The sequence below is a fragment of the Typopeltis vanoorti genome, chromosome 14 (assembly GCF_054136105.1).
Source record: "Typopeltis vanoorti isolate ZY-2024b chromosome 14, IOZ_Tvanoo_1.0, whole genome shotgun sequence".
NCBI lineage: Eukaryota > Metazoa > Arthropoda > Arachnida > Uropygi > Thelyphonidae > Typopeltis > Typopeltis vanoorti.
The window spans coordinates 15,196,144-15,208,564 of NC_143562.1; the positions used below are offsets into that span (position 1 = coordinate 15,196,144).

The window sequence follows — 12,421 nt, forward strand, 5'->3', positions numbered from 1 at the left end:
TTTTAGCATATCGAGTTCCTCTGAGACTTCTGTTATTGTACAATCATTTCCTTCAATGTTTCTGACTACTGCCTCAAAGACTGATGCCTGACTATGAAGGAATGTTACCCCACAACTGAAAGGTATTATCATTGAAAAAGAGTTCAATTATTCTTGGACCCTTTTTTTATCCCTTATCAAGGGATAAAAAATATGACTTCAATGGACTATATAATTTCAGAATCCTCTCAATCACAGGCATTAAAGCTAGCCATCTAGTTTTACTGTAGCCTAGTATTTTGTGATATTCCACTTTTGCTTCTTCACAGAGTTCTTTTAAAGATTCTACTCTGACAGTGTAAATCTAAAAATGGCTATAAATTTTTGTTACAATAGACTCTATGTCTAGTGGTAAATGATCAGCAGCAGTTTGAATGGCATTGTGAACTATATGAGCTACACAACCTACTCCAATAATACTTTGCTCTAAACTTCTGTTCATAGCGAATACATTGCTAATACCCTTTCTAGCTACACCACCATAATTGGTATTTGCATTATCAGCATAATATGCAACAACCTTCTTAGATTTTTTTTTTTTTCCAAGAACAGTTTTAAGATAGAATTGCTGATAAACTCTGCAGTTTCCCCAGGTAGGGACACAAAATCAATAATCTTATTCTTCACACCACTTTTTGAATCAAAATAACAAATGATAGTAGGAAAAAGTTTTACATCTTTATGGTTTGATGCATCAGAAAACACAGATATAAAGTTTATATTTTGTAATTTCTTAGCAAGCTCTTTCAATGCATGTGGTGCTAATACATTGAAGATAGCTTCTGCTTTTGTCCTTACACATGTGCATTTGCTGTCGAATAATTTGCGGATCAATTTGGATGTACAGTCCATGGATCTAAAAGATTGATTGTGATATATGGTATGGAAAGAAAACACAGCCTCTGCAATCGTTAATTCTCTTTCTTTCATCCAAAATTTAGTTTGACGGAGAAAATTGGTCATCTTTACAGATGAAGAAGCTGCCTGTAGAGCTTTCTTATGCTTATCAGAAGCAAAATACCTTGTGAGGTCACAGAAAATTTTCCCAAATAGATTGTACATGAAACGTATCCCTCCTGTTCATACTTCTTAATAAACGAATACTCTTTTTCAAAAGTATCTGTCAGTTTGCAATCCTTTCGTTTTCTTTTTACTGACATGGTTTAAACATGATTATTAAAAAATAATTAAATTAAAATTAATTATAAACTTTTAATTTCAATTTAAAAATATCAATTTTTAAACATATAAAAAAGATATAGCAAAGTATCACGTCTACGAATACCTGGGATCTATGATATCAAAAACAAGTGTTATACTATGTCTACAGGTAAAGCTTTGATTTTGAAACATACAACAAAATATTTTGATTTTGAAACATACAACAAAATTTTCTTTAAATTATCATTACTATAAATTACCTTTATTAGTCTAAACTTTGTTTTATAATAATAATAATAATAATAATAATAATAATAATAATAATAATAATAATAATAATAATATAATAATAATAATAATAATAATAATAATAATAATAATAATAATAATAATAATAATAATAATAATAATAATAATAATAATAACGTTTATTACGGGCATTAGCCCAATTACAATTTGTTACAGATGGTTGTGAATTGCACGGTAAAAATAGGGAATATTTTTACATAATAGAATACAAATTACATGCATTAAACATACACCATATAAATTATAGTAGTAAAAACAAAACATAAAATGTTGGTATCTTTCCTTCATTTTTTTTTTTTTTTCCAGAGTGATTTTGCGGGTACTAAAACGTCATTAGCAATTTAAGTAGTGATGTAATAATAATTACTTTAACAAATGTTATATAAGAGATTTAGTTTTGATTTTTGGATTTTTATCTGCAAAAGAATATTCGCTGTATTGTAGTCAGGTGGTACTAGCGGCTTATCTATATTTGCCGTTACTTCAGTATTGAGTATATTTCTCTCATGGGCGATTATCTGAAGTACTGAACTTTGACCTCAGAAGGTTTGCAATCTCATCACTCGGCACATTACAGGACCCAAGAGAACACCCGTTTGTGTTTCTCTATCAAGTTTTAAAAGAAAATTTTAAACAGTTGAACCGTATTTTGTTGTTTTCAGGTTTTAAAAAAAAAAAAAAATGAATGAAAAATCACCCCTGCTGAAACGTAAAACAAATGGCGGAGAGTATGGCAGCATCGATGGAAAATTAAACCAAGAACAGCCAAGGTAGGAACACCCGTGTGGTATTTACAAATAGTGGTTGTTTAGAAGATATTACGAAATAACTGAGGCATCAGCGATAAAGATTATGTAATAACAGATAAATTTTGGTAAAACGTTCCATGAATAACAATTTTGTAATATGCAGATTTTCGCGCCTTTAAGATTTTTTATATCTGAAAATTTTTAATTTTTTTATCTTTTATTTTCAGTTGACTATGTTGATAAAATCTTGTTTACGCACGAAATTAACAGACAAAATACCGACCTCGTGACTGTCATTATGAGGTCGGTATTTCTCCTGAATCGAGTACACATTTTTTTTTTATTTAATTTTCCTTTTAAATCGAAAGTCAGCTGGACTCCACTCAGTCGTTATTAATAAGTGAGCTTATTGCTGCCGATAATAATGAAAATTTTCGGAGAAAGAGTATGGCAAACAACTGCCGCCATCTTGTAATCCTAACGCCCAATTGTTATTATTGTCCGAAATAGTGTTTGTATGGTCGATTTTTCTGAGTTGTGGAGAACAATTTTAGTCCGCTGTGCCAAAGATCGACTAACTTGGAAACGCCTGTAAAAATTAATAAATAATAAAAATAAAAAAATCCTTGAAAATGTTCCTCTACTTGGCAATTAGAATCGAATCCAGGTGTTTACTGACAATTTAGCATAATAGTACCGGAAATATTGACCAAAGGCTATAGGAACCTTGCAATTTCAGCTATATTCTCTATTTGCTGAAATAACTTCATTCAAAGTAAATGTTCTAAATAAATTATTCATTACGGTTATTTGGAAATAAATTTTTAAATTGGTATACAAGAAGACAGTTGTTAATAAATTCTTGAGGAGATCTTGGTTTGGTGAGGATCTTGCTTGAGGGATAGAGAAGAGATATATAGTACTGTCACCACCAAAGCTCTGCATGGAGTTTGTAATCAGAGAAAGGTCAGTGATTCATAGAAGAGAAAAAACAACAATCGAAGAGAATCTTAAGACTCTGGTTCTGATATAAGTCGTACGATAAAAATCTGCACATGCGTATTACACTGAAAAAATTGAACGCTCAATTAAAAATGCATATGGTTTCTTGTCGTTAACTGCGATTTTGATACTTCAGATTACTACTTTCTTATGATTCATCACAAAATTGGCTTTGCCTATCATTCCATTGGCCACTGACGTACACTCATTCTACCTGTACCTTTAACGTACCTAACCGTTATTTTCTCTGCTCTTGCAAGTCATTCTAATTCTATAATATTTCTATGTGGATCCTGTTGGTCGGATACATACACTGTCCATGAGGTAAGTAAATTAGTTTGTCTTAAATATTTGATTTTCTAACGTCCCGTTTCCCTTAACTCCTTACATTGATTCTAACATGATTTTTGTTGGGAACTAATGCTACGATTACCTCAATGATTTTTAAACTTTGCGCTATAAATAACTTAAACACTCTTCATCATACTTTCGCAATACTTTGGCCTATTTTTTGCAACATCTTTACGCATCACAGGCGTCACTAAGCTGGAATACGAGACGACATATCAGTACATTCTAAGAACCTCCATAGCTCAGTCGGTACAGACCACGCTCTTTGGTCGAAACGACCTGGATTCGATCCCCGTCCATGACGTGGTGAGTTAGCCGGTCTCATACGAAAACTCGGGTTTTTCGTCCCCCGGAACAGGTAAACTGGCCAAGCGAAGACACACAATACAGTCAGGAATACTAAGACCGAGCTATAGACCTGATTCGTCAGCTATGCCCGTCCCGAGCCCGGATGAAATTAGGAGGGATTGAGATAGCGCCGTACCTCCCCGTAAAAGGGACTAACGGCAGCTGTATCAACATACGAAATAAAATAAATAAATAAGCACATTCTGACTTTTCTAAACATTTTCTTCTTGCACATGTGGATAGTATCAGTCGAAAGGGTCCTGTTTTTCATATTCTGTTGGGTGATGTTGTTGGCATTCAACAAGATTTCCTAATATCACTTGAATATGTATATTACCGGAAAATGAAAAATAGGACAGTGCCTAAAATATCATCCCGAGTAGACTACTTGTATGTAGAGGCTGTTGACATCACATCAACATATTAATTCCTCAGTATCCCATATGAGATACTGAAGCAATCGATATCTTGATATCAAGTAACATATCCAAAAAGCGGCCTAAGGTAGTACCAATATTGGGTTGGATATACTGTATTACAACACTTGACAGGAATACAATGTCTTGTTAAATATAATATACTTTGTAAATCGGCATCTTATTCGAAGTATTTTTTAAGATGGATACGCCATTTTATTCATTGTATATCGAAAATGCATGAGTTTGTATTGATGTTATCTAAATGTTTTCCTGGATCATGTTCCGATTGAAGAGTCTTCTAAATACAAGTAGACTAATCGTGAAGATACGCGCATGCGTTGCTTACGATTGGATAAAGGATTAAACAAAAATATAATTTGCTTAAAATATTAATATTAAAATAGTTTAGAAAATAGATTTCTTCAACCGAACCAGTTTTAAAAGAAGCAAATTTTGGGGGTCAAACATAATACTTAAGGAACATGTTTCAGGAAAATTCAAACTGACGCCATGTTTTTTATATATATATATATATATATATATTTATTTATTTATTTAAAGAAAAGATGAAGAAAATTTGACTAGAAGAATGAGGAGACACTGCACCCTTCAAATGAAAAATACTTCAATTCAATCTTTATATGGAATTTTGAAATTAAAGCTCAGTTAGACGAGATACGTGGATGGCAGAATGTTTTTCTCCTAGAATTTCGGTTTTTTCATCCAGAATGCAGAAAAATTAGCCAAAGAACACGTGCAATTAAGAGACAAAAATGTTATTGTACAGTAGCAAACAAATTAATCCGAACAAGCTGAATTTTCGTCAAATTTTTCGTTTTTGTTTCAGTTGATAATAATTTTGGTTTCTGTTTAATGTTTTCGGTTTTGCTTTTAGTTTACTATTTTGGTTGAGTTCCGCGTGTTTTAACTGTCTCTACGATGTTTATTAGTAGTGTTGTGCGTTCTTAATAGTGTAAATAAGTTGACATCCCTAGTGTTTAATTCATTTTGTGTAGCTATAAAATGGATACATCTCCAAGAAAGCTTTCAAAAATCTGTACTCTTTCTCAGCACACATCCACGACTCAAAGACAAATTTCCAATGAGTGTGGTGTTGGTTTCAACACTGTTAGTGTGATTTTAAAGAGATTTAGGGAGATAGGTACCTTTTCTCCTGACAGAAAATGAAAATATGGACGAAAAAGAAAAACTACCCTTACTCAAGATAATTTACTAGTGTTAGAAAAAGCAAAATAAATCCAAGATTGTCTGCTGTAGACTTAAATAAAGAAATGACAGACCATCGAAGATCGTCGAAAGCAGGGAGGACTTACCACCGACCAAAAAAAGAAACAAACAAACAACTGTTGACGAAGGCTATGCAAAAAAAGAGGCTCCAGTGGGGAAAAGTGTACAAAAATTGAACTGTTGAGAAGTGGAAGAAGGTCATATTCTCAGATGAAAGCCATTTCTTTGTCCAAGGAGATCGAGTACCCTATATGTTCGCAAATCAGCGGCTGAGATGACTTCTCCCGCACATCTTCAACAAGCTCCTAAACACCCAGCTAAAAAGATGTTCTGGGGTTGTTTTACACATGACGGTCCAGGATCATGTGCCTGTTGACGGTGTGATGAAAAGTGACCAATACACAAAAATATTGGAGAAAAGGAAACAGGATCTCGCTCCATGTCATTCTTCAAAAAAAGTGAGGGTTCCTCACAAATCGCAACACCTAATTGCTTCGGTGGCCAGGTAACTCTTCTCACATTAACCCAATAGAAAATTTGTGGGCCAAAGTGAAAAAGAGATTTGGAAAATTAAATTATGATACAAAAGATACAAGGTCGAATGCTGGTCTTGAAATTCACGCTTGCTTTGTTATCATTCAGGGAATGAGAGGTGAGATTGAAGTCTGATTAGCGGATTAATGAATTATTGACCATTTAAAACTATATATTTAGAAATGTATGTACATTTAATCATACAAATACAACATTTGTTTTACAAATGATATTCTATCTTTTTCAATTTAGCTACTTGAATACAAATTCTACCCTACGGTTCTTCTTTATGAACTGGTCAATAACATCATAACTTAATTTTCCGAAGCAACACGCACACTTGTAAAGGCTGACTGAAGCTCACTGGTTAGAGCTACTTTGACCGTGTTAAAGCAACAGGGTGAGATAACGTGGAGGGAGCGGGAATGGCTATGCGTGCGCATGAAATCACAGTGCTGAAGCGAGGACCTGGATGCTCCCGTAACCGAGCAGGCCAAGATAGCTTGACTAGCGTCAGCCTTCGATACACAACGCAAGCTCAATTATTACCGCGTAAGCTTAAGACGTCTACAAAAATAAAAGTCTAAATGGAATGCTTATAAATGCATGCATTTATTAACAAACAAATATTACTTCTTTCTCAATTAATGAGCTTGCGCAGCAAGCATGGAGAATTCGCCACTGAAAGGATAACTTAATACAGCCCATTATAAAAGTATGGTTTAGACTGTAGTGGTCACCAAGCTGCGGCCCGCGGGTGGTCAGATGCGCCGCAAGTTTGGTGACATTAGAGCATAGGTGGCCAACAGCAGGCCCAAGGGCCACATGCGGCCCTTAACGTAATTTTGTGCGGCCCGTGACAGGATAAAAGCTATATTAAATTATATGTATTATAAATTTAGCTATTAATTTCGACCGCAGATTTTCTGATTGATATACTAGTTATATTCATTATTTCTGATGACGTAAACAATTTATATTCTCAACAGGGAATCAAAATTGCTTTAAAACGATTACTCAATTTATTAAATCTGCTGCTTCTCTGTGCGAGTTGTAGCAGCGGAAGTGGTAGATTTCTATGCGCTCTGGAGTGCATAGAAATCTACCACAGAAAGCACTTGAAATCTATCATTGAAAGCACTTGCTCTGCTTTGGTTATTACAGTGACAGTTTCAGAGACTCAGTTTCAAGTATTTTGTATTGTTTTCCCAGTAGTAAAATGATTTAACAAACATAGTAATTCTATTCATATAAGTATTGCCTTGAAAAAATGCACTCGTATAGAATGAAGTTGGCCACGCCTGGTTTAAAGATTCAGAAATAAGAAAAACGTGTTCCACGTTGAGTTAAGGGGAATAGTAAATCCCGTATTATTTTACAGCCGGGTACGAAACTCGGAGATCAAAATCTAAACATGCCGAAGAACTATCGGTGAGTCCAAGCGTAAGTCATCACTTGGGTAGTACAACACTAGGGCAACTCGGAGCAAAGGTGGAGCAAGCTCCCTCACTATCCTTAATATTTTCTCATAATGTAAAACGCAGCTCCTAGGAGATGTATTACTGTTTTACATTATGAGGAGAGGTCACTACCCAGACCGGTTTCGCCCCTTATTGAGGTCTCATCAGTGAGCAGGCAGACCTGGAATATCAAGGTTTAAGTGAACCGAACTTACATCTACCCCCACTAACAAATTGCCAGACCGGTGTACTCATATATTATTATTACTATGATAAAAAGCCAAGAGGCTATTTTTCCGGCGACATAAATTAAGTTATGGGGGATAGTAAATCCCGGATATTCCAGGTCTACCTACTCACTGATGAGACCTCAATAAGGGTCGAAACCGGTCTGGGTAGTGACCTCTCCTCATAATGTAAAACAGTAATACATCTCCTAGGAGCTGCGTTTTACATTATGAGAAAATATTAAGGATAGTGACGGAGTTTGCTCCACCTTTGCTCCGAGTTGCCCTAGCGTTGTACTACCCAAGTGATGACTTACGCTTGGACTCGCCGATAGTTCTTCGGCATGAAATCTTAGATTTCGATCTCCGAGTTTCGTACCCGGCAGTAAAATAATACGGGATTTACTATCCCCTTAACTTAATTTATGTCGCCGGAAAAATAGCCTCTTGGCTTTTTATTGTGTTCCACGTTGGTTGAGTCCATGCCTAAGAGAATTAATGAACTTATTAGGAACAAAGAAGCATATATAAATATGCTTCTTTGTTGGAGTTTAATTTTTGTATTTATTTTCTTGCGAAATTAAAATCTTTCTTTAAAATGTGAGCGTTCAGATTAATTTGTTCGCTGCTGTGTGTGTGTGTGTGTGTGTGTGTGTGTGTGTGTGTGTGTGTGTGTGTGTGTGTGTGTGTGTGTGTGTGTGTAAGTGGCGGAGAGCAGCGGAGGGTTAACAAGTGTAGCCACTAAGTATATATTTTTTCATTATTATTCAAAGATATCTGTCGCATAATTTGGATTAAAAGTTAAGTGCGTATATGGAAGTTGAAGTACAACGCTATTGGAAGCGGAACTTACTGTTGTCATGGTAAAGTACATCATTTCGGTATGTTTCATCAGAAGAAATTTATTTTTATTATTAATATCAAAATGTAGATATGTAAAAATAAAAACATACAATATATATATTAATTATTAAAGATAGAAAAAATCCTTAGCATATTCATGGTGCTAATGTAATATAGCTTCACATCCTTTCGTGGATGCAAGTTATGTAAAATAAAATTATTAAGTTAAAAAAAAAAGAAAGAAAAAAGAAAGTCGAAAATATGGGTAGATTTATAGTTATAGAACTCCTCCAGACAACTAATGTTAAAATATTCCGGTAGTAATGAATTAAATTCCAAAGGGCTTTAGCTGAAAACAGCGTTGATATTTTTCATTATACAAATCACATGATGATTGCATAGTTATCACGTGATCAGTCATAAGAAATGAGCAAATATACATATTTTAATGGCAGCCAGCTAACGGAAAATTTGCACTTTCATATCAATGATGAAATTCTGTTTCTGTTGCTAAGGGATAGCAATAGCTAAAGTTGTTTACTATAAACTACACAAAAAAAGTGTTTTGATTCTTATCGCAGAATATAAAAAAGAGGATCCGTTAATGGCGTTCATTTAAATAACGTGTTTTAAGAATTGTATTTGATTGAATTTATTGATTCCATAACACAGCATTACAGTAATGCTGAGATGCAAGTTAAATTTGTCGCGGTAATGCAAGAATAAACTTCTGCTTAGGCATTTGCTAAAAAAAAAAATAAAATAAAAAGAAAGAAAGAAAGAAACGCCATTTCTTTACAAACGTGATCATGCCAGAAGCTAGTTCAAACTTTCAAAATAAATGTATTATACGTTGTTTGAGTTATTAGAAAATAAGGATCAATTCTTTCGTAATACAGTTGGAACAAAATGTACTCTTTGACGTGGATTAAAATCATGTCTAGGATTTAAAGAACATTTAAGTTTGATTCTCATCATGACCGTGAGTATTCTTTATAAGGCGAGTTTTTATCTTTCAGAAACAGTGAAAAACAGCCAGAGAAAAGACACAGAATACCTAATGGGTGAATTATGTGGTATAGCGCACTGGAGATGAGTCCAGAGATTCTATGGAAGTATTAAGCAGTAATAATATTTGCTCCGATTCACAGGCTAATGTATTTAAATCTGTTAAAATACTACCAAACTCTTAAATAACATAACATGTTATTTTTTTACCAATATTTAAATTTTAAAAAAAAGTGAAATTTTCAAATTACAAGTTACAAGCATAGCGTAGTTATTTTCCCCACATACAACAAAGCCAATGCAATAACAGCGACATTTAGGTATCGTGACCGATTTATTTTATTTTATTTATTTGTCTATTTTTCAGTCAGTTTTAATATTTATTTATTAATTTTTTAAATATTTCGTTTTGGTAAATTTAAACGTGTAGAAATAATTCTAACTAAACCCTTGTTAAAACTGGAACTAAAGTAAAGACAGCGTAACATAAAAATATACATTAAATTTTAGTGCCATGATCATTTCATCCAACCCACAAGCAGAAGATCTGTCAAAAAAAGAGGGGGGGGAGAAAACGTGAAGAAAAACTAAATAAATAACAGATAATTACTAAAGTTGGTAATAAATGCTGTACATTTAAATACTGAGCAGTCAAAACAAAGAACAAAATCGTCGAATGAAAATCAACGTGACTCGTTCCAAACTAAACTTACATGTAGCTCGTGCCGAAGCTTCGAAACGTGAACGACAGATAAATATTTATTCGGCGAGATTCTTACAGGCGATGACCTCCGATTGTTTATTTCTTTGCAAGTTGTAGCTTTTCGCCACACCACTATCGTGGATCTTGTCAAGGTCACCAAGATTTATATTTTCCACATACACGGGCCTCCACAACTGACTGATAACAAGATGTATACACGAAACTGGTCATTCAACTTTCATGTTCAAGTTCAATTAAACAGCATTTAAAATAGTTAACTATTCATGTAATGAAAAGATTGAACAGATGTGGTGCCATCTACTGCACAATTTTCACATTATGAATATATATTTAATAAATTATAACAAAAAATTAAACGATGTAATTTTATTGTAATTTATTTTGAATATCTATTAATGAAGATGGAGCTACTCTCCTGCAACCGATATTGCACATAATATCACGTGCTTTCAATTAAATTGTGGTTTTTTGAGTTTTCTTATAACTGTATTGACGATGGCTATGCAAATTTTGTGGATTTCTCTCTTAAGAAAGGGTATATACGGAACTACAAGGAAAAATGGAGGACGTGACCTTTTACAAGCAAACAATAGAAGGAAAGCTGGTGCTGAATTATTATATCAAGGAAAGCACCAAAAAGTTGCTAATTGAAGTTTACAAAGAAAAAGTAGTGAATGCAATAGATTCAAAAAAGGCAGCACAAGGAGAAAGAAATGGTAAAAAAAGATCAGAAGATTGGAAGCATAAAGCACTCCATGGTCAATATTTGAAGAATATTTGATGGTAACGCTGATAGTCGCTTAACTTGGAAATGGCTTCGGTAGCGCAACATCAAGAAAGAGACAGGTCTAATACTTGGCGCTCAAGCACAATCGCTATAAACGAATGTAATTGAGGCGAAGATTGAAAAGATCGGTAATGATAGCAAACTCCGACTGTGTGTGTGTGTGAGAGAGAGAGAGAGAGAGAGAGGACCAATCTGATTAGTTTTTGCCGCAAAATTGCTCATACAGACTATAAACAAGAAACCGTTGACTCACCCTGCATCAAAGGATATCATTTAGACCAGGCGTGGCCAACTTCATTCTATACGAGGGCCAATATATGATGAGTGGTAGCATCACGGGCTGCACACTTTTAGACAGAACTTAAATAAAAATAAACTCCTCATTTTTTCAAGGCAATACTTATATGTATTGAATTACTATATTTGTTAAATCATTTTACGACTGGAGAACAATATAAAATACTTGATTGATTTAAATATAAGTTGTTAAATTTCATTTATTTACATATTTCTGGTTTTTTTACATGTAACACAACTTAATGAGAACACTGTGGGCGTTCATGTGCGGCAACAAGTTCATCAAAGTCGATTTTCAAAATTTTCGAAAGTTGATTCCGTGTTGAGAATATAAATTGTTTCCGTCATCAGAAATAATGAATATAACTAGTATATCAATCAGAAAATTTGGGGTCGAAACCAATAGCTAAATTGACAATACATATAATTTAATATAGTTTTTATCCTGCCGCGGGCCCCACAAAATCACGTTACGGGCCGCATGCTTTCGCTGGCCTGCTGTTGGCCACTATGATTTAGACAATTAAAATTGACATTGCAAAATTAATTAAATTGTAAATTCATTGTCTTTATATTTTTATAAACACAGTAAATATAATAAAGAAATTATATAATTTTTACACATTATTATTATTATTATTATTATTATTATTATTATTATTATTATTATTATTATTATTTAAACACATGAAATAAACATATACGTAAAGTAGTATAAGAGAATGGAGAGTGAGAAGTTTATTATTATTATTATTATTATTATTATTATTATTATTATTATTATTATTATTACGTCGGCGAGTAGAAATGCATCCCCGAATACACACACACACACACACACACTTGGAACGCACATAAAATAAACATTTCCAAAAATAATGAAAAAAATAATGCCTCGTCGTGAAATATTTATTT

The 12,421-nt window shown here is 33.5% G+C and overlaps 1 protein-coding gene across 2 annotated transcripts in view; it reads left to right on the top strand.

Moving 5' to 3' along the window:
• The first annotated feature begins 2,151 nt into the window (after window positions 1-2,151).
• The window catches only part of LOC150099255 (sodium/hydrogen exchanger 9B2-like), a 285,631-nt gene continuing 275,361 nt past the window's right edge, over window positions 2,152-12,421 (top strand). For both annotated transcript variants that reach the window (XM_090403898.1, XM_090403899.1), the window contains exon 1: window positions 2,152-2,279. In XM_090403898.1, coding sequence (XP_090260024.1) covers window positions 2,191-2,279 — 89 coding nt within the window. In that variant the 5' untranslated portion in view covers window positions 2,152-2,190. The remainder of the gene's footprint in view (window positions 2,280-12,421) is intronic.